We start from the raw sequence: 23558 nt of genomic DNA on the forward strand, positions 1-23558 counted from the left end.
TGGGCCTCTGCAGAGTTCTCTTGCAGGATTTCTCACACTCTGTTCCAATCTTTGCATATCTCCTGCTCTAAACTGTGGGCTCCATGGAGGCAGGAACTTTGTTTTCCTCTGAATCCCCAAGCCTGGAACACTGGATCTCAGAATAGACTGGAGTCACTGACTGAATCATTTTGCATTTATTACTTAGGACGTTCAGGACGTATCTTCATGTGCAGGCAGAAGATAAAGATCATGGGATCTGAGCACATGACCTCGTCCAGTCCCTTTATTAGAGACGAAGAAGCCAAAGCCTGAAGAGGTGGACTTCATGCCCTTGAGATGAGGAGTTGGCTAGTTTTCTCTTTAACACAACCTCCCAGTGATGTCTCTCTCACTCCTGCTCCAGGTCTGCTTTGGTTCTAATTCAGGATCTAACATCTAAGCAAGATCTGGCCTGACCACAGGAACTGGAGAGAGAGAAGCCAGAATGACAATCAAAAGAAATGCCCTGTGCCAACGGAAGAAGAACCGAGCCAGGTGATGGTCAGTGTGGGGAAACAAGTGACCCAAGAAGGTGAGAGAAGCTCTGGGATGCCCAAGTCCCCAGAAAATAAGGGACTGAGGTTTAAGACACTTCTCTACAAATTTGACGGTTTTATAAAAGGTCAGAAATGGATGCTGTACATTGGCTGTCCCACACAGTAATGTGTTGGGTTTTTTTTTTTTAGCTTTATTGCTGGCTCTGTCACTTTATTTTTTTTTCAATTAATTTTTATTGAAGTATAGGTGCTTTACAATGTGTTAGTTTCTACCGTAGAGCAAAGTGAATCAGCTATACGTATACATATATCCCCTCTTTTTTTTGGATTTCCTTCCCATTTAGGTCACCACAGAGCACTGAGTAGAGTTCCCTGAGCCATACGGCAGGGTCCCAGTAATGTGTTGTTTTAACATGGTTCTTTCAATATTACTCACTTGCTCCATTTACATATATTTCTATGGAATTCAGAAATTCCTACAAACAAGCAGTGCAGTTAGAATCAACAAGTTTTATTCTCTCTAGCCGTTTTCCCTCAAAACAAATATACCAGTGTATTGTTTGTTTTTAGATGTCATTCTCTTACAAATTTTTGTTGAAGGAAAATGTCTGTTGAAGGTGAACTATCTTGTGCCCTACTTATTATTTTAAACTGACTAAGATAAATATTTAAAGTCACAGTTCTAAGTATTTGCTTAGCTGTGTTCTTTTATTTGCTGTTTATTTTAGTTGGAACATGTGTGAATGGTTCCAAGAGTCCAGATTAAATAACAACATTGTTTGTATACATTCTGGGTAGCTTGAAGAAAAGAAAAGGAATTCGTATCTTGAATGATTCAGCGTCTTAGTCAACTCAGGCTACTATATCAAGAATACCACAGACTGTGTGGCTTACACAACAAACATTGATTTCTCACAGTTCTGGAGGCTGGGAAATTCAAGATCAAGGTGCCAGATGACTTGGTGTCTAATGAAAGCTCACTTCCTGATTTTAGAAGGCATTCTTCTCATGTTCACAGGGTGGAGAACAGAAAAACCATCTCTCTCAGGTCTCTTATAAGGGCACTAATCCCATCACAAGGACTCCACCCTCATGACCGAATTACCTCCCAAAGGCCGCACCCCCTAATGCCATCACCTTGGGAGTTTAATTTGGGCTTTCAGCATATGAATTCGGGGGGACACAAACATTCTGTCCATAGCATTCAGCTCAGCCAACACATACATTTAAAGAAAGGAATTCTGTCCCTAATTCACCCGTGAGGACACATGATTCAATTAAAGACCTAATGTTATGTCACACAGAAACAGAGGTGCTCTCTCCCATTCCCAGAGCCCTGCATCACATTGCCCGGCTGTGAGGGAGGGTCAGGATGGGTTATTCTCCCAACACCCGCTCCCTCCATCCTGAACTAATAAACCACTGAAAAGGCAAACGGAAGAAGATAAAGCGCCTAGCATGAGTGGGTAGAGAACGTTCAGCCCATTTTATTTGGGGAATGTGAAACTTTACATTAGGAGACCCCTAAAGACGGCCCATTGAGATGCCTCTCTTTTTCGGATGAGGGAGTGGATTAGGGTCCCAGGGGTGGAGACTTGCTGAAGAGCCCAGCCAGTCAACTTAGGACCCATTAACATTAGTGATGATGTAACCTGAGGTTTATCCCCTCTAATTGCAACGTACTTCTCAACCTCATTCGACTGCTCATTTCGTAACCCCGACCCCACCTTATTTATAAATGCTCAAGGAAGATAAACGACTGTCCATACGGTGACATCGTGTCAAAGCGAACCAGTGAGCTCTGGAGGCTCAGTCTGGCCCTGCTCTAAGTCTTTTATATGATGTGGGGGAAGTCACCCAACTGCACTCTGACTCCGTTTTCCCACCTGAGAAGAGAATCCCTCCTTGCCGCTGCATTTACGTAAAAAGACCTTGCTATTCACAACACGCGTGGCCAATCGAAAACATGACATTTTTCAGTCAACTTAAAAAAAACCCTGAAGTATGACCTTGGGGTGGAGTTTGGAGCCCACAGATCTCACAGTCTCTGGCTAAAACAGAAAATGCCCTGATACATACCTTTTGCGAAAAAAAAAAAAAAAAGATGTACAATTGAAAAGGAGGAGAAAGAAAAGTGGGATGAGTCTAAAGTAAAAACACTAAAATAAAAGCTCATCCCTAATACTTTTAAAAATGTGTGTGTTTTTTTTTTTTTTTCTGAATAGGAGAGTAAGGGACGGTCACCCCGTTGGAATATCTGGTCCTGTAGTAACAGCCTCCTGTCTGCAGCTTTTTCTTTCTTTTTTTTTTTTTTTGGTGGTATGCAGGCTTCTCACTGTTGTGGCCTCTCCCGCCATGGAGCACAGGCTCCGGACGCGCAGGCTCAGCGGCCATGGCTCACGGACCCAGCTGCTCCGCGGCATGTGGGATCTTCCCGGACCGGGGCACGAACCCGTTTCCCCTGCATCGGCAGGCTGACTCTCAACCACTGCGCCGCCAGGGAAGCCCTGTCTGCAGCTTTGAGGCCACACCTGGAACACAGATCCCGGCTCCAGGCGCTAACACAATGGGCTGGCATCGTGGCTGCAGGGATCTCTGCCCAGTTGGGCCCGAGGTCTATGTAACAGGAAAGTCCCCGCAGAGCCTGCCCAGGTCCTGGCCAGCCCAGCTCCGGCTCCTCCTTTCCCTCTGAAATATGGAAGCAGCTGTCAGCAGCCTGGGCCTGTGCATTCACACTGCTGGCATGAAAACAGGCAGCTGAGTTGAGTCAAAAATAACACAGCTGCCGGCCCTGGTCTGGTGGGTTCCCAAGGTGGAGAGAGACGGAGACTCTGAGACACAACCGGTCCCGCCCCCCTACCCCCACCCCCGACGGCCCAGGCACTAACTTGAACTCCTGCAGCCACTTGGTCCACAAACACATGTGGATGTCATTTTGCTGCTCAAATGTTTCCCACTGGAAAACGGGAAGGCAAGGGCAAAGGTGGTAAACAATTTTCTTAGTTCTGATTTCTCTCCTAGTGCTGTCTGCTTCCACATGGCATGAAAGTTCTAGAGTCACTCCCTACTGGAAGAAACGTTCCATGAAGCCGGCACAAAAGCTTTTATTTCATTCGGTCTCACGTCAAAATATTCCATGTCTCTGACCCAAACCTTCCTTTCCCTGCTGTTCGGCTCCAGTGCCCCCCATGTCCATCTGCGTCCTGACCGCGGTGAGGGTCAGGCTTACTGAACCTCCGTGGTCCAGCAAAAAGCCGGGAAGGAGGGGGAGAGAGGAGGTCTCAAGACCACCATCAACCTCCCTTCCCCTTGATAATGTGACGGGCTTCACAGGTTCCACCATGAGGACTGACAGTCATTGACTTTTGACACCACCCTGACCCCTGATTTTAACCCCTCCCTGATGGAATCAGATTTGTCCAAAGCCTCTTGCTCACGCTGACTTCCTGGCCTCGCATGTCTGGGATGTGGGAGGGCTCCTTAGATCTGTGAGCATGTCCGCACTTCCTGCTGGGAACATGCAGTTTGGTTCCTGTAGGTCGGCTCTGTGCTGCCAATACCTCCCCATCCCAGTTCTGCAAGAGCCTAATTTATCACCTCCTGGGGGACCGAGAGCAAATCAGGTCGGAATCAGGACCAAGGCTGAAGAGCCAAGTGAAAGATTCATCACGCTGCTGGCCGATGCTCCAGCACTGAGACAGGCCAGTGAAATACACCCACGTGGGCTGCCCTGTTTATTAGAAGCGCTCAGCGTTCTGGAATAAATAGGAGAATCTCCAACAGCGAAGTTAAGTGATTTACAAAGCCCGTTAGAAAAATACCGGTATCTGGGATGCAGAGTCTCTATTTTGAGTCAATTTTTAAAAAACGAAAACAAATTTTCAAGGGCAAGACATCACAGTAGAAGAAAATCCTCTCCTAAGAAAAGACCGAATGGTTTACAGTGATCAAATCTACATGCTATTTCATGACTCGTGGCCTGGGCCCAAGGAGAGGTTCCCCTGAGGCAGAGGTTGGCCGCACATCCGGAGAACGCAGCGGGCTAGGAGGAGAGATGCCTAAGCATTAGTATAAGGCAAAAAGCAGAGTGCCCAAGCCTGGCCATTTCCACAGAGAAAACAGACCTGATGGCCACCTTCCTTCATCAGAGTCACGTTGTGGTAGGCAGTGAGATGGACAAGCCAGCGGGTATAAGATAGAGACTTGCTTTTAGCTGTGACTGGTCCCTTTGGTGCCACCACTGTTCTCTACTGGAGATGGGGGAGGGGGAGGGGAAGAGCAGGAAATCCCATTCTTGCTTCAACGTCCTGACCCCACCCTTTGCTCAAGCAGAGGTTACACCTCCCCGCCACCAGGGGTGAGTCCTGGGCGGCGGCTACCTGCCAAGCGACAAGAACCACACCACGGGGTCCCCGAAGACGTTTCCCTGTCACACACTCTTGCCTTACGGCTGCTGGCGTCAGAGTCCCCGGGATGTGCCTGGGCCAAAGGTGGTCTCGGAGTCAAAAGGATGGGCCGCCAGGTAGTCTTTATACTCCCCGTCAATCAGGTTGGCGGCGTTGTTCCGGGCAAACCAGCAGTCCACCTGCTCTTCCCCGTTGTAGATTTTCCTCTGCTTCCACACCACTGGGACCTGGTGTCCTTTTACCTCGAGGACGGCCTCAGACCTCTCACCTGTCTCAGGGACGGAAGGATGGGCAGGGCTCTTGCCGAGCCCGGCGAGTCTGGCCTCCTGGTTCAGGAACTGACCTGAGAGGACAAAAGAGACATCAGGTCTAGGTCAAGTGCGAGCAACGTGGTTGAACAAAATCTAACTTCAGTTCGGGCACCGATGGCCAGCAAATGCACGGGTGTGACCCAGAGGAAGGGGCTGCATAACATCAGAGCAGTGACTGTGGTCCTCGGCTGGAGTCTCCCAGAGCTGCTCCACCTTTTCCAGTGTCCGGGGAGGGTGTGGGGAGGAGAGACCTGAGTGTATTGGTAGTGGCCTCCACTTCTGGAAGCTACCACGGGCAAGATGCCCAACCCACAAAAAGAGATGCCCAGTCTCCTACTGAGATGGGAGGATGAGATGGGGGCAAATAACAAGGGAAGAAGGGTCCGGTCTTCCCCGCTCTCCTCCCTCTGGAGGACCCCTTCCATGTGTGCACTTAGTGGGTGTGCACTGGGCAGAGGGTGTGGAAGGCAGGGTCAGAATCCTCCAGGTCGAGTGAGGGCACTACCAAGGCCGAAGGGACAGCAGTCTGCGTCTGGGAGCGGAGCTTCCCAGGCGAGCTGCGTAGAGACGCATCCCTCTCGAGTGCCAGGGAATCTGAGCCCTGGCAGAGGCTCCCTCTTTACTTGTGGGAAAAGTGCCCACATGAAATTGCACGTGGAGGGAAGCCAGGCAGAGTGGGCTGCCCGAGGCTCCCAGCCATGGGGGCGCCGCCCGGGAGGGGCCATGCATCTTCCACTTGGTGCTGGGCCATGGGATGTGTCTGCATCCTCTCCCTGAGAGTAAAGAACCAGACCTGGAGAGAAGGGCTCCTCATTTCTTTGCTCCCCTTCCCCAAAGGCCTGTGCGAATTAGTTTATAAGCCCATTCCTATTCTAGAAAAGTGTCAGGAAGCAAGAAGTATACTTTTCACACTAATTCGAAAAGATATGTGCACCCCAACGTTCACAGCAGCATTGTTTACCGTTGCCAAGATACAGAAGCAACCTAAGTGTCCATCAACTGACGAGTGGATAAAGAAGATGTGGTACACAGTGGAATATTACTCAGCCATGAAAAAGAATGAAATTTTGCCATTTGCAGCAACACGGATGGACTTGGAGGGCATTATGCTAAGTGAAATACATCCAGAGAAAGACAAATACCGTATGATATCACTTATATATGTGGGATCTAAAAAATACAACAAACTAGTGAATATAACAAAAAAAAAAAAGCAGAGTCACAGACAGAGAGAACAAACTAGTGGTTGCCAGGGGGGAGGGGGAAGGGAGTGGGAGGCACAAACTATTGGTGTAAGACTGGTTCAAGGATGTGCTGTACAACACGGGGAATACGGCCAGTATTTTGTAGTAACTGTATATGGAGTGTAACCTTTAAAAATTGTATTTGAAAAAAGCAAAAAGAAAAATTGGCCATGTGCCCAAAAAAAAGAAAAAAGAAAAAGAAATAGACTTTTCATGAGCTTCATAAGGACCACATTCCTGTGGAAACTCTCAACCAAGTAAAGACACGGGCAGCATCAGCTTCGTTCTGGGAAACTGAATTCTGTGCTGTGAGCCAGCGTGGAGAGCAGCCACCTACCTAACAGGCCATGGCAGTTGCCAGAAAGGCCTTGGCCGTTGGCGACGTAGAAGCCCAGGTGGTTTCGCTGGTAGGGGGCTGGCTTTTTGTAGAGGTGGAGGAGGATGACGAAGGCCACGTTGCCCTGGATGGCGATGGTGACCTTGGCATTGGCGGACACCGACACCTCCAGCCCCTGGCTCCCCACGGCCGCGCTCTGGTTGCAGGGGAGGACCAGCCTGTCCCCACCATCCACGATGACTCTGGTGGGCGTGATCTCCAGGTAGGACCTCTCGGGCTTGTTGACGAGGATGGTGATGGTGCGGAAGTAAGTGCGCTGTTTCTTGTGGCCGTTTGGGGGAGCGGGGGCCCCGATCAACTCTCCGTTCACCGTCACGCCTTGAAGGCGGGGGGGAAGAGAGCAGTGGTTAGAAAAACTACCCCCACTTTCACAAGAGGGCTTCTCATCCGAATTTCCTTCCTCTCTTGTACCTCTAGAACCAAGAACTTCCGCTCACACGTAGGGACCACTCAGTGCCCACTGAATGAAGGAAGGAAGGAACGAATGCATGAAGGTATGAGTGATTTTTGACCAATGTCCTGGGTAGGAGAAGCTGATGTAGGTTTGGGTGAAAATATCATAAAAAGGGGGTTGACATATACACACTACTATATATAAAATAGATAACTAATAAGAACCTGCTGTATAGCACAGGGAATTCTACTCAATACTCTGTAATGACCTATATGGGAAGAGTCTAAATAAAGAGTGGATAGATGTATATGCATAACTGATTCACTCTGCTGTACACCTGAAACCAACACAACATCATAAATCAACTATATGCCAATAAAAATTTTAAAGTGAAAAAAAAAGTAAATAAATAAAAATTCTAAAAAAGGGGGTTGACATGTTTGTCTCCTTTCATTCCAGTGTCTGGTTATAGTTCCCCAAACTCTTGTGTGGCCCTGACACGGTATTTCTTACCCATCAGTTTCCATTGCTCCTGATTTGGAGACCCTGGGACACCACTGAGCAGGGGGGTAGAATGCAAAGATTAGGGTTTTTTTTTTTCACTCCCCAAACTCAAGTTCCTTCACTTTCTAGGCAGAACTCACCAGAGTCCGCATGATCAGAGACCAGCCTCAGGATGTGCCCGGGCTGTCCATCGATGTTGAAACAGACCGTGAGGTTGCTCAAGGGGAAATCCACAACAAAATGGGGGTCTCCATCCGCTGCCAGAACAGGATGAGAACGGAAGAGAAAAAGAAAGAAAAGACATTTATTGGGCACCTTCTCTGTGTAAGCACCCTTCTTCTATTTTCTCATGAGTTACTGACTTAACCCTGTCAACAACGGATCCCCCGTGTCTACGCGAGGAAGGTGGCTGGGAGGTGAAGGGATGCACCAGTTACGCAGTCAGTTCGTGGAAAGTAAATATTTGAATGCAGGTCCCCTAAATTCAAATATGATGCTCCTGTCACCACACTGCAGTCAAACAGAGACAACTGAACTTCAGAGGGAAGCGGGGCATCACCCTACACTCCCCACGACCACTGAGCTCACATTCTTCAATTCCCTGTGCGGCTTCCGCTAATCACTCTCTTCCCCCTTTGCCCTCCCCAGTGAAGAGATGGGGATGAGAACTTCCTGTCCTGTGACCAGAGTGCCTTGGCCCTTGAGTCATTCACAGCACCAGATGGACACGGCCCTTGCATGAGTAGTAATGACCAAGCCCCGTTTAGGGCTGGTGAGAAGTAAAGGACACAGAGTCGACGGGAGGTCAGGTGGTGCAGCCAGCGATGACAGTGGCAATCCCTCCTCTGGGTCCTACTGCCTTTACTGCTCTCAAATTTGTGTCTGCGGAGAAGACCACAGAGTTTAGCTGGCCCGTGTTCCTTACCCATTCTCCTCATTTTTGCCTCTGCTAAAGATGAACAGTCTTGCCTCTTACTGTACAGACAAAATATTTCCCAAGAGTTTACGTCAGTTCTCTTTTCTCGCGAGACTGGAGCATTAGTTTCTCTCTAATTTGCACACCAAACACAATGTGTTCCTGAATCCCTCTCTACTTCACGTGTACATGAATGTATACGCATTTGTATATGGTGGGGGGTAGGCGCCAGGAGTTCAAGTGTTTTCAAGCTACAAGCCAATTAATGTTCTTGGTGGAACTGCTGAAACACCCTCTCTGTCCCCAGCGTGACTCAGAAGGGCCTTTGGAAGAATCTGGTTCAACTCACTGTAAAGTGCCTCAAGCACCCAGTGAATGGCAACTTCATAAAGAAATACAAGGTATGGGTCTTTTGTAGATGAAAAAAATAACACCCGTTAAAGATAAAAGTCCGTATTTTTGGCACTCTGTGGGTACGAATATAACTACGTGACAGTTCTCTGAGAGTTTCTTGTGCTCATACCATATTATTTCTACTCAAATCTTCCAAATCCCTTTACAAGGAAAGATGCTGCCTGCTCCGAAAAAGAGAGGAGAGGTCTGGAAGTCATTACTCCACACTGCATCCAACAGCAAAGTTTTCCTGCATTCCATAAAGCATGTGTGTTCAAAGGAACAACACGCTACCCACTGGAGACCATGTGTTTCCTCTCCCCAGAGCTAATCTCCAGGTTGTCCTGGGCTACGTGAACCTGGACGCCCAGCACGTCGGCAGCAAGGCAATAAGAAAGACTTACAAAGGCAGATGTGTACATTTGAAGAATAAAACCCAGCCCTTGTGTCCTTATTCCATCCAGATTTTTATTATAATCCCAGGAATATGGCCAAGGGAAATTTTAGGGTATTGTAATCTGGTCTTCCCTTCTAAAGCCAAGGATCATGAAAATAATAAAATAATAATGTTTAAAAACCTTGCATTGTCACAGATATTTGTAACACCAGAAGTTAGAAGCGAGCATACTTCAGATCTCTAAAAACAAATGTCTTTCCAGCTCAATCATGACGCATGTGTAGCTCTGTCCACCCACCCTTCTATCAGGGCTCCTGCCAGGCTCCTCAGGACTGTGTTACCCATGGGGTTTATGTGATGGTTTAATGACGATCCTGGTTTTGAGAACTGCCCCCTGCTGCCGGTTTGCACTAAATAAATATGGGTCCTCACATCTCGTCCTATGAGCTGATGTTCTAACTGGCTTCGGGAAATTCCTGGTCATCTGCTTCCTAAACATTTCAACTCTCAAATCAGACACCAGCACATTCTTTCCTTTACCTGAGGTTTTGGAGACTTTAATCCTTGGGGTGTACGGTTTCTTGAGAGCAGGTCCTGGAGAGGAGAAGGAAGAGATCCACCACCGTTATTCATTAAAGAGGAGGAAGTGAGGGTACAGAGGGCTGAGAGGAGTCAGGTACAGCTCTCAGATACGTTTGTGACAATTTAAACACATCTCTTTTAAAGGAAGCTCTTGGCCTCGCAACACAAAGTGAAGGTATAAACGACGAGGCGTAACTATTTTATTCCTCTATAAATTAGATAATATTCTTCTTGTCTGTGATTTCTGTGTATATAATAGGAGAAAATATTCTATCATTCTTAAGGTATAGTTATGGGGGGAGGGGGGAAGCAAAGTTGTTTAATGGGGACAGAGTTTCAGGTTTGCAAGATGAAAAAGTTCTGGAGATCTGTTTCATAACGATGGGAATATACTTGACACTACTGAACTGTACACGTAAAAATGGCTACGATGGGAATATACTTGACATTACTGAACTACACACTTAAAAATGGTTACGATATAGAGAACTGACTGGTGGTTGCCAGGGGGGAGGGGGTTGGGGGAGGGATAGAGTGGGAGGTTGAGGTTAGCAGATGTAAGCTTGTGTATAGAGAATGGATAAACAACAAAGCCCTACTGTATAGCACAGAGAACTATATTCAGTATTCTCTGATAAACCATGATGGGAAAGAATATTACAAAAAAAGAATATAACTGAATCACTTTCTGTACAGCAAAAATTAATGCAACACTGTAAAGCAAGTATACTTCAGTTAAAAAGAAAGAATGGAAAAAATGGTTATGATGGGAAATGTTACGTTATGTGTTTTTTGCAAAATAGCAATTTAAAACAACCGAAAATATACAAGAATGTAAAAGATAACGCGATAATCCAGGTCTATAGCCATGTGTGTAAGTACAATTCACAAAGCAGCAGGCAAAAATAAACACTCAATTAAAGAATAACCTAAAAGTAAATTACTTTCTGTCAATAAAATAAAATTAATATCTTATTTCAAATTGTCTGTATTAAGATTATGCTCCTCTTAACTGATTTTTGCCCCCCCAGAAAATGAAGATCACAGTATCTGAATGTTTTTTGTTTTGTTTTGTTTTGTTTTTTTGCGGTACACGGGCCTCTCACTGCTGCGGCCTCTCCCATTGCGGAGCACAGGCTCCGGACACGCAGACTCAGCGGCCGTGGCTCACGGGCCCAGCCGCTCTGTGGCATGTGGGATCTTCCCGGACCGGGGCACGAACCCGCATCCCCTGCATCGGCAGGCGGACTCCCAACCACTGCGCCACCAGGGAAGCCCTCAATGTTTTTTAAGCGCCCCCTTCTCTAACTGGTCCCTGGTCAGCCAGACACGGACAGAATCAGGCTGACCACGAAGGCGGAACGACATCTCAGTCTGAACGGCTGCTTTGAGGTGGCTTAAATTGTCACAGACACTCAACAAAATCATAAAATTAAAACTAAAAAATCATCTTCAGGGAAATCCTATGTCTAACAAGCCTTCTGAGCGATCAGTCAGTTATTCCCTCATCTGTGTTCTTGGCCCTCTGAGTCTCATGTCATTTGAGTTTGTTCTCTCCTGAAGCTGTTGAGATTTGAGTTGCTGACACGGAATCAAGATGTTACTCAAAAAGCCATCTTCCCTGGATGTGGCATGGATCTTGTAGCATGACGTAACAACATCATGCAACTTACTTTTCATCCTTTTCATCAGAACAAATATTGTACTAGTTTTGCTAAGACAAGTTCCACTCTTTCTAAAAAGGCAACATACCATTTTTCACCCCTACATCAGGTCTGAACTTTTCAATAAATTTCTAGTTCTACACTCCTCATGGGAAAGGGTATCTCACATGTGTAGAACACTTATTATACACCAAGGCCTCTACACCTTTAATCCTTGCAACAACCTTTCAGGGAAGAGATTACTATCTACGTTTTACAGGTGAGGGAATGGAAGCTCAGAGACGTTCAGAAACCTGCCCCAAGCCACACAGCTGGCTAGGAGGAGCCGTGAGCTGAAACTCTGTCTGGATCCTAACCGTGTGCTCTCCCTACCATGCCCAGGTGATTCTCAGAGTTGAGGATATGAGGATCAAATGAGGCCCAGGGTTAATGTCAGTTCCCTCACCTTAGGGCGTGTGCACCTGACAGGAAGTTAAGAAAAATGTCACACATAAAAAAGTGCTGTTTTCCATAAACAGATTTTACTGAGAATATAACCCTCTGCTTTGGTTGGATTACTTTTCCTGTCCTTTTCCCATTCCTGGTGCTACTAATTTCCCCCTGACAAATGGCACTGAGACAGATAATAAGAATTTCTGTTTAAACTCTGGATTCTCCTGAGAATCCAGAACTTAGTTCCTCCTATATAATAATATCTATAATAAAATAAAATTTTATTAATTTTATTTAATTCTAAACAAAATCATTAAAATTTAAAAAAATAAAACTTTAATTTAGAAAATTATAAGTAAAATTAATAAACTATGAGTAAATAAAATATATAATAAAATTTCATTTTATCTATAAAATAAAATATTTTGTTTTCTCAGGAAAATAATATCAAGCGTATGCATAAAATGACATAATTGAAGTACTTAAACTATAGAAAGGCATTTAAAAATGAGTATTTGTTTACTTGTCTGTTCATCCCTGTGCCTCCAATAGTGCCTGGTTCACGGGAGGCACTCAATATTGATGATTTATCGATAGACTGGCTTGACTTTCTCGAATTTCTCTATAGAGATCCATGGTTTATAACAACACAAACATAAGCTAAGCCACTCTCTGAAGGCTAGGAGCTGCAGGTAGAGAACACTGTTTATAAGATTTATAATACGAGAAAGTAAAACAGACGACCTGGCCTGAAAAGGAGACAGAAGGGCCATCCCGAGAGTGCCCTTACCTGGCTGCAGGTGGGCGCCCCTCAGGCTCTGCATCACCGTTTCGGGCCCTGTGGCCGCCGACGTGCCGTAGGCGTCCTCCGGGGTCTCTGTCCGCGGTGCTGACTTGAGCGTCATGGAGGTGAACGGAGCGAGGAAGCGATGGTTCAAGGCCAGAGCCTGTACCTCCTGCCTCAGCCGCTCCCTCTCGGGCTGCTCATCACTCTGCAGCCAGGAACTCAGCAGCTCCTTCAGGGTCAGGTAGCTCCAGAGACGCTCCAGGTGGTTCGGGTCCTCCTGGCCACCCCCCTTGGGCCTGGGGCTCCCCGGGACGTCATTCCCCATCCTCCGGGGTTCCACAGGCACGTCCTTCTTGAGTACGACAAACTTCTTACTGTTGCTGGCCGTGACCTCCACGTGCAAGCGGTCCATCTCCTTGTCCACCAGCTTCCCCGCGATGATGATCTCGGAGCCGTTGAAGTAGTTGGGGAACAGGGTCCTGGTGGCGTGCTCTACCAAGCCGGCTGGATAATCCACGCGGATGTCCGAGAGGAGCGGGGTCCTGATCTCATCGTAGAACCTGGAGAGGAGGAACAGAGAGGGAGGATCGGGGCCTGCACTAGCTGCAGGCAGGTCACGTCCCAGAGGAAATCACAGGCTGTCTTGGGGGGGCGGATCTGATCTTAGAAGCAACCAAGTCCAACATTCCACCCAGCAGAACATCTCAGACAGGAGGCCGTGCGGCTGTAGCTCGAACACCATCGGTGATGGAGAACTCACTATCTCACAAGCTCCCTCGCCGTTTGCCAGACTTAAATCCTGGTTTCCTCTTCACCCCAGAACATAGCACAGTCAGCGACCACTTTCAACTGGCCATTGTGCTTCAACATAAAAACACGATCATTGTAACTAGCAGGCAAGGTGGAGCTGACGCTACCTATCCCACCTCCCTCTCAGGGTGGAATTAGAGTAAATACAGGCATAAATTGTTTTATTGCACTTCGAAGACCTAGCATTTTTTTGCAAAATGAAGGTTTGTGGCAATCCTGCATTGTCAGATGATAGCATTTTTTAGCAATAAAGTATTTTTCAATTAAGGTATGTACGTGACACTATTGCATGCTTAATAGACTACAGTGTGATGTAAACATAACTTTTACGTGCACTGTTAAAGCAATCCACCTGTGGGACTCGCTTTACTGCAATATTTGCTTTATCGCTGTGGTCTGGAACTGACCTGCAGTATCTCTGAGGTGCGTCTTGAGATGAGGAAGTGCTTTGAAGTGTCAGGAAGACAGTTATAACCATAAGAGCTAACAGAACACCTAACCTGTGAAAGCCGTCCTGCCAATACTTCACGTAGGTTTTCCCCTTAAATTCTATCATCTGACCAGAATCCTCACTTCACAGTTGGGGAGACCAAGGCACAGACAGTCTTAAAGCCTCAAGTCACAAGGCAGGACCAGAACGTGAACCCAGATCCACCCAGTTTCAAGACCCATGGCGATGTCTCCCATGAAAGGAGTGATGATCAGACTCGGGGTCCGTCCTCACGTCCGAGCCTCCCGCTGAGCCTGCCCCCCACCCCGAGGACACAGACAGACCCACGGACCCGATGAGCTGGGCGCGGGCGTCGTGGTCCTCGTGGACGTGCCGTGTGAGCCCACAGTTCTCCAGGGACAGCATCTCCAGCAGCTTGAAGTCCACGTCGGCCCCGATGCCCACGGTGAAGATGCAGACCCGGCCCCGGGCGGCCTCCCTGGTGTTGTTGAGGATCTTCGGGGTGTGGGTCTCCCCGGCGGTGGGCTTCCCGTCTGTCAGGAAGATGACCAGGGACACGCTGCGGTCCTCGATGTCGTTGTGGGCCACGAAGTCGTTGAGAAGCCTGATGCCCCTCTGCAGGGCCCCGTTAATATCCGTGCCTGCAGGACATAGAACAGGACACCTGAGGAGCCTCGCCACCTCCTTTACCTGGACACACCTTCTCGGGCCCCTCACGGGCACCTGCAGCAGTGACGCGTGGGGAAAGCAGCCACCTGCATTCCTGGGGTGACTCCGTGTCACAAAGACTGCTAGAAACTTGGCAAATGACTAGGAACAGCAGAGAATTATATAACCTTGTCCTGAAGGTGTCTGATGGCATCTCAGCTTAGGCGTCTCCACTCCCTTAGCATGAACGGTTTCTACCTCCTTTTTGGAGAATCACTTTGGAAAGGGAAGGAGGGTGCTGGGTGCAGGAATTCAGAGAAAGCAAGCGTCCCAGAGGGAAGGGAACGGCACAGAACGAGGAGGTGGCGATGCGGAGACCATCGCGGTGACCTCACTTGTGTCCTGGGGCTGGAGGATGCTGGTTAAAGCACTCACTTTTTTTTTTTTTATTATTGCTGTCGTCTTTCCTGCTTCCTGCCCTTTCAGGATCACCCCTGCTTGTTAGGACCCCACCAAGCGAAGGCTTTCAAGTTTACACCTCCTACCCCTGCCGTTTCTAATTCAGACACGCTTGTCATCGCAGCTCTGATTAAAGTCCGGGGACAGTGTCTGTGGGAGGTGCTGGACAGGTATTTTGCTTGGGGGATGGAGAGACGGATGGCTGGTGGAAGTCAAAACTGCCAACTAACGTGAGGTTTCTGGATTAGCTGAGAACTTCATTCAACTCTGCTGCTGCTGTTCTACCATCGTCAAGAAAAACTGAGAGTTCTTACTGCAGCCGTGAATACGTACTTCCTTTTTCTGACTCCACTGGGGTTTTTTTTAATGGCCTTACTGACGTACCAAAAATGTCACGCATTTTGGTCGCTAGGGATTTTTTTCTTTTTTTGCCGAGCTGCGTGGGTATGCAGGATCTTAGTTCCCCAACCAGAGATCTATCCCGTGCCCCCTGCACAGGAAGTGCAGATTCTTAACCACTGGACCACCAGGGAAGTCCCAAAAATTTCACCCATTTTAAGCACACAATGAATGATTTTTAGTAAATTTATGAAGTTGTGTACCCATCACCACAATCCATCCCCCTGACTGGAGTGATTTTCATCTCCCTGCAAAATGTACCATATTTGAGTGAACCAGACAATTTTCCCCACTGCCTCCCATCCTCCAGAATTTCTGGCTAAAATACATATGACTGTGACTGTGCAAACACATTGATAATTCGTTCTAAGATGTACACATGGCCCGAACGTAAGGGAAAGTTACAGCTGACACAGTATTTAACGTTTCTTTGGGTTCACTCACTTGCCTTTATGAATGCCCAGCCTAGTTTCACGCTGCCTCTGGATATGTGGGCATGAACCAAAATGCAGGTGTTTATTTTCTCTTTAACCTAGAATGTAACAATGATGCCAAATCTCTCACTGCATTTTTTCTTTTTTTTTTTTTGCGGTACGCGGGCCTCTCACTGTTGTGGCCTCTCCCGTTGCGGAGCACAGGCTCCGGATGCGCAGGCTCAGAGGCCATGGCTCACAGGCCCAGCCGCTCCGCGGCATGTGCAATCTTCCCGGACCGGGGCACGAACCCATGTCCCCTGTTTCGGCAGGCGGACTCTCAACCACTGCACCACCAGGGAAGCCCTCTCACTGCATTTTAAAGCCCAGGAAAGCCCAGGCAAAGGACACACTTAGCTTTTCTTACACGAGACACCAAAGCACAGCACGGCTTGGTACTGAACATCCGTTAAGTTGGGGCATCTCCCGCATGCTTAACAACGGCGGGGGGGCTTTCTCCCCAGGGAGCTGACACAACCATTCCGCCGAGAGCTCCCCAGGGTCATCAAAGGACCCAAGTGCACCAGCAACAGGGATCACTTGGGTAAAATGGCCATATCTGACACCTAGAGAGGACTTCCTATGTGCAGCCACTTCTAAGTACTTTAAATATTTTAACTCATCTCATCCTAATAACAAGTCCATTATTATCCTCACTTTACAGATGAGGAAACTGAAGTAAAAGGAGGTTAAATGACTCATAGCTGGTAGAGCTGGATTCAAATCCAGACAGTCTGGCTTCAGAATCTATGCTCATCTCCTGAAATGACACTTTTCTGAGAGAAGTAGATTAATTTTCTGTTCACCTGCAGAGGTTGGGACAATGAAGTACCAAGAAAAAATAAAGGAAACCAATAAGGTTTCTATGGTTTAGATTCCAAAATACACAAAACTGTTTTCTAAAGCTTTATCTCCACCTCCCACACACAAAGGATTCTCATAGCAATCAGAACCATTTAAATAATTTAAATACTTTTAATGCATATTCTTTGGGTATGCACTGTAGGTCGGGAGCTATGACAGGAAACAGGGGCTAAACAAAGATGAAGGAGAGTTTCTTCCCTCAAAGACTTGACCATCTTGTCAACTTCCTGCTGTAGATCATCACTATAATATTAACTATAACCTTTCATTTCTCCTATCTAGTTACAGTAAAACAGTAACTAGATCGTGTTGCTGTAGAGACTGGTAGGAAATCCCATTTGTAAATCGAAATTCCATCCAAACAAGATCAAGTTCCAAATGAAGTTCATTGGGGAAACCAGAACTCTGCCTTGGATGGAAAATAACAAATATATGAGCGATGAGAAACTCAGATGGAAGAGGATGGACAGAAATGGGTGTTTTCTATGTTTCCAGGTATCCAAAGCAGAATTATCTGAGACACCCAGGAGATGGTGTCTCTACAGGGGCCTTTAAAAAGGTGTCAAAGGGTCAGGTTCAGGTCCAATAAACACTCCAATACTGGGCATCTGCCACACATCCACTGTCCTAGTGATGGATGTAACAGCAGAAGTCAGCTCTGTGTCCAGGGTTGAAGGAACTCACATCCAGCACAGCTGGTAACACGCTGTTCTGACTCTCTAACCTTTCCCCGCGTCTGCGTACTTACCTCATCACGACCCCCCAGCCAAGTGTGCAAAACCTCAGAGTCCTCCCCTTTCCACCCAGAGCACGGCCCAGGCCACCTGGGGTCCAAGGGATCTAACGGCTCAGGAGGGCAGCTTCATCTGCTGCTTCCTAAGGTGCTCATATTCAAACACACAAAACACTGAATCACCCATTTGGCTTTCATTCCCCACCCCAAAAAACAATTTACAAAAAGAGCTGCATTGTTTGGGAACCGTGAGATAAACCAGGAAAGGCTCCAAAACCTATCAGGTATTTCCTCCCCCTCTAACTTACTTGACCATCTTAGTTTGGGGCCTGGAAGAGGAGAAACAAGCTCCTGGGAAAGCTCTCCCCTGTTATCTCCTTTCCTGTGATCAGCGTCAGCTTTCAAACCCTTGTCTCTGGGCAGAAAGTTAGCTACTCACGTATCCCGTCGAGGCGAATGGGCAAGGCAGGATGCGCGCTTACCTCCGGTCGGTGACATGTGGTGAATGTAGACTTTGCCGTCTCTGATATTGTTGGGAGTAACTGACACCAAATGGTCCTTCCACACTTTGACCCGGTTGGAAAATCCAATGATATTGAAACGGTCCTGGGGTCGGAGGTCATGCAGAATCGTGAAAAGGGCATCTTTGGTCTAGGCAAACACAAAAGCAAAAACAGTCACGTCTGAGCGCATGAGTCCACGCGTCCCCTGGCTTGGAAACTGCACACCGGGGACAATCCCAGGGTTAAAATTAAGTGCCTGCTACGTAAAGGGACTCGGATAAATGTCAAGGAACTTTGTCACCTAGCTGGAAAAAAAACCCATCATTAATATGTTACAATTTTATATAAGACACGAATGGGTGTTTCATATATGAACCATCACATCTGCTGGAATCCACGTTGCATCAAGCCTCTGTATCTTTCACCACTGCTATTCTCTAGACCTGGAATGTTCTTCCTTACTGCCTCATGCCCTTGTTTCATCTGACAAGGCCCTCGTCATTCAGAACCCAGTTAACATGCTGTATTCTCTATTTGCAACATTTTCTAGCTTCTCTGAAGAGAGCGCACATCTTCTCTCCTGTAGGCTAGCGCTGTCCTCAACATACTCACATAGAAAAGTGCGTATTACCCGTCATGACTACAGTCTGCTTCATGCCTCTTTCCCTTCCTCCAGTGTCCGCTCTCTGAAGGCAGGTGCATCTATTTTCTTATCACCCAGAGCAGAGGAGAACTCCTGACACGTAGGAGGCGCTAGAGAGAAGTTCAGAGGATGAACGAACGCATGGACACTTCATGAGTTACAGATGAAGGGTACGCATAATAAATACCACTGGCATTTAAAAGAGAACGAAGCACTGCAGGCTGGAGTGACGTGAGAAGGTGTCACAGAGAAGGGGGAATTGAGGATGAGACTCAAAGGAACTGGGTAACTTGAGAGATGAGGGAGGGCATCCCAAAAAGAAGCAAAGGAGGTCAGAGAGACAGCTGGAGGAAAGCAGAGAGGTGACACAGGTGAGTTCCGGAGATGCTGAGTGAATGAAAGGTGTACAGGTAAGTCAGACGTGACTTGTGGAAAGAGGAAAGAAACCATCGGAAACTGAAAACAGAAAAGCTCCCGGACTGCAGACGAAGCAACCAACAAGGGATTAATCTCCACAATATACAAACAGCTCATGCAGCTCTATATCAAAAAACAAACAAACCAATCAAAAACGTCGCAGAAGATCTAAATAGACATTTCTCCGAAGAAGACATACAAATGACCAAAAAGCACATGAAAAGATTCTCAACATCACTAATTATTAGAGAAATGCAAATCAAAACTACCATAAGTAGTATGGTAGTCAGAATGGCCATCGTCAAAAAATCTACAAACAATAAATGCTGGAGAGGGTGTGGACAAAAGGGAACCCTCTTACACTGTTGGTAGGAATGTAAATTGGTACAAGCACTATGGAGAACAGTACGGAGGTTCCTTAAAAAACTAAAAATAGAGTTACCATGTGATCCTGCAATCCCACTCCCAGGCATCTTATCTGGAGAAAACCATAATTCGAAAAGATACACACACCCCAATGTTCACTGCACTGCAATTTACCATAACAAAGACAGAGAAGCAACCTAAACGTCCATCAACAGAGGAATGGAAAAAGAAGGTGTGGTACATACATACAATAGAATATTACTCGGCCATAAAAAAGAATGAAATGATGTCATTTGCAGCAACATGGATGGACCTAGAGACTGTCATATCGAGTGAAGTAAGTCAGACAACTATCATGTGATATCGCTTATATGCGGAATCTACAAAAAGGGTACAAATGAACTTACCTGCAAAACAGAAATAGTTACAGATGTAGAAAACAAACTCATGGTTACCAAGGGGGAAAAGGGGGGAAGTGATAAATTAGGAGATTGGGATTAACAAATACACACTACTATATATAAAACAGATAACTAATAAGGACCTACTGTATAGCACAGGGAAGTCTACTCAATACTCTGTAATAACCTATATGGGAAAAGAATCTGAAAAAGAATAGATATATGTGTATGTATAACTGATTCACTTTGCTGTACACCTAAAACTAACACAACACTGTAAATCAACTATACACCAATAAAAATTAAAAAGAAAAAAGAAAAGCTCCAGGAGCCTGGACAAGAGTTTCTAAAACAATCAACTCGATATTGTGAGCAAGCACTGCCTTCTCTAAATAGCATTATTGATACACATTGAAAGAGATGTGGCATATGAGGTATGAGGTAGGGGATGCTCATTACATAACTGCCATGTAATGTCATTGCCATGTCATTGCCATGACCTCTGCCACCCTTCACAGGGGTGAAGAGCACTTCACTGTAAGGGCAGGAGGCCTGGGGTTCACCCTGGATCCATCACTTACTACCTGTGTGGCCCTGACAGATAAGGACAAAGAAATACTATATGATATCACTTACACATGGAATCTAAAAACAGAACAAAACCCAAACTCATAGAAAAAGCCATCAGACTTGTGGTTACCAGAGGCACCAGGTGGGGGCTGAGGGAATTGGATAAAGGTGGTCAAAAGGTCCAGACTTCCAGTTACGAGATAAATAAGTCCTGGGGATGTAATGTACAACGTGACGACTACAGTTAACACTGCTGTGTGGTATATTTAAAAGCTGTTATGAGAGAAAATCTGAAGAGTTATCATCACAAGGAAAAACAAGCATTTTTGATCTATATGAGATGAGGGATGTTCACTAAACCTATTGTGGTAATCATTTCACAGTAAGTGAAACCATTATGCTGTACACCTAAACATACACAGTGCCGAATATCAACTGTATCTCAATACAACTGGGGGGAAAAGATTAAATGACAAAAAATTAATGGCCCCATTCTCTGAGATCCTCTCTCAGCACACACATCTATTCTGCACTTATCATACTGCATTATCATTATTTCCTCAAGCCCTTTCCCACCTCAGGACCTCTTCACCTGCTGTTCCCTGTGTCTGGAATGCTCTTCCCTACAGTCTGCATGACCGCTGGCCCCTCCACATCCTTAAGTTCTGGGCTCACTCGTTTCTCTGTCCTCTCAAGCCCGGCACCCTACTTCTCTGCCTTCACAGCGTCGATAGAGAGCATGTCATTACATATCTGTGCATTAACTTGACTGTCCAACTCAGCTCCACGCCTCCGAGAGCGGGAGCTTTCTCTGTTCCATCACTCCTGTGTCATACCCGGCTGTGCCTGGCCACACGGCAGAGTCTTGATACATTTTTCCAGAGAAAAGTGAATGGCGAATGAACTGTCCATCATGTGGAGTCGCTAGACTCCACAAAACAGCTGTCCCCTTGCTCCTCCTCACCCAATACAACAGTTGGCGCATTGTGGGCTGTCAGTATGTCAATAAATATCTGTTGAATGAGTAATTGAGACAGAAAGGAGGAGAGAGAGAGGGAATTCTATGACGTGAATACAAGGGAAGTAAGAGAGACCCAGCCCCCATCCTTGAGAAGCTAAGACAGGGAACACTGAGAAGGATGATATGCAGGAAACAAGAGCTGAATGATGGATAGCATTAAAGCAAAAATAAATAGATCAGATCATGACAATAAACAGATGTGGGTGGAGTGCCCTGAGCACTGATGCTGACGGAATTCCTGGAAGCATGCCTCACCTTGACCCCTCATCCCTCCTTCCACTCAGAGCCAACACAACCCCAGCATGAGCAAAGACGGGCTCGGCGTCATTCTCAGTCCAAGAGTCTAGACCTTTGGGAAGTCTGAAGGTCCACAGCTGGGAGGTGACAGGTGGGACCACAGCAAGCGGTGGCCATCCCTGAGACGACACAGTTTGGAGCCCGACACTAAGGCAGGCACTTGGAAATGTTCCTGCTGGGGCTCAGAGCTGGCGGAGCACCCCAGGGTGCAGGCTGGACCTGCCGTTTGTTTAGCTGCTGGCATGCTTAGGTTCCTTAAATAGAGCGCGAAAGCCCTCGAGCGGGGCTGGCCTGGCTCCTTTGATGATTTTTTCCCCATCATGATGGATGCTCTGCGTTAGGAATAGTCCTTCGAGCCTCTCCACCCTCCTCCCCTGAGCTCAGCAACGACGGGTTTCTTATGACCTTGTAAGGCCACAGCTGTAACTTATCCTCATGTGCTCCAGGGCAGGCAGACCCGTGGGCTCCCAGTGGCTCTATTTCCAATTGCCTTAGAACCTTTGGTCTCCAAGGCCTCGTCCAAGAGACCTGGGCAGAAGGTGCCTGGAGCCACCGCCATCCGTTAACCCTTTCCGAGCTCCGACCGTCTCCTTAGACGGCGGGTGGCCTGGGGAGCTCTGTGTTCTGTAGAAGGCTGAACAGGCAGGAGGAAGGTAAGGGTCCAGATAGAAGAGTAAACGTGAGGGGGCTTCAGCTGATACTTCTGCACCCTGCATTTATACGCTGAAGATGAACAGAAACCTGGTCAGACTTTTTCCAAGAGTACAGCCCAGAAAACAGGGTAAGCGCATTCCAGAAAGATCAGAGAAAGCCCAGAAGGGCAGAGAATGTACAATCCAAGCTGCTTTGAAGGCCTGAACTACCCTGAAGGCACCAATGGATCAGATCCACTCCCTGTGGGTCCCAGAGGGCAACCTGCAAAGACCAGTCTGTACATGTAACGAGAAGGGCTCCTTCTGACATCCCAGGTTGTGTTTGGACTGAAGAAAGATACAAAAGGCACACAGATACAACGAATAGAGGAAAAACTTCTTCTTATTCAGAGAGTAAAGAAGCACCATGGCCTGGAAGGAGCATTTAGACAAGATTCCTTTTAATCTGAGCCACGTAGAATCTCAGAGAACAGGGATGAGTCCCTGCCTGAAACTATTCCATGGTGAGGAACGCTTCTTCCTTTTTTTTCTAAATTTACTTATGTATTTTTTATTTTTGGCTGTGTTGGGTCTTCGTTGCTGCGAGTTGTGGCGAGCGGGGGCTACTCTTTGTTGCAGTGTGCGGGCTTCTCATTGCGGTGGCTTCTCTTGTGGTGGAGCACGGGCTCTAGGCGCGGGGGCATGTGGGATCTTCCGGGACCAGGGCTCGAACCCGTGTCCCCTGCACTGGCAGACGGATTCTTAACCACTGAGCCACCAGGGAAGCCCGGAATCCTTCTTCTTATAGGTACTTCCCTTGGGTGGAAAGGAGGGGAAAGACGTATTTCCTTTGAAAACTGTCTTAGAAGTTAATTTCAGTGCTACCTTTGGTTTATTATTCACTAAGCCTTTTCATCTCTGTCCAT

At 47.0% G+C, this 23558-nt stretch overlaps 1 protein-coding gene across 2 annotated transcripts in view; it reads right to left on the bottom strand.

Moving 5' to 3' along the window:
• Nucleotides 1-3606: 3606 nt before the first annotated feature.
• The window catches only part of ITIH5 (inter-alpha-trypsin inhibitor heavy chain 5), a 73504-nt gene continuing 53552 nt past the window's right edge, over nucleotides 3607-23558 (bottom strand). For both annotated transcript variants that reach the window (XM_027121578.1, XM_027121579.1), the window contains 7 exons: nucleotides 18265-18433; nucleotides 14538-14847; nucleotides 12949-13505; nucleotides 10021-10074; nucleotides 7915-8031; nucleotides 6817-7194; nucleotides 3607-5267 (listed from right to left, as the gene is read on the bottom strand). In XM_027121578.1, the coding sequence (XP_026977379.1) occupies nucleotides 4978-5267; nucleotides 6817-7194; nucleotides 7915-8031; nucleotides 10021-10074; nucleotides 12949-13505; nucleotides 14538-14847; nucleotides 18265-18433 (1875 nt within the window). In that variant the 3' untranslated portion in view covers nucleotides 3607-4977. The remainder of the gene's footprint in view (nucleotides 5268-6816; nucleotides 7195-7914; nucleotides 8032-10020; nucleotides 10075-12948; nucleotides 13506-14537; nucleotides 14848-18264; nucleotides 18434-23558) is intronic.

The sequence above is a fragment of the Aethalodelphis obliquidens genome, unplaced genomic scaffold (genome assembly GCF_003676395.1).
Source record: "Aethalodelphis obliquidens isolate GAN/ISIS:26980383/991018 unplaced genomic scaffold, ASM367639v1 scaffold23, whole genome shotgun sequence".
Lineage (NCBI taxonomy): Eukaryota > Metazoa > Chordata > Mammalia > Artiodactyla > Delphinidae > Aethalodelphis > Aethalodelphis obliquidens.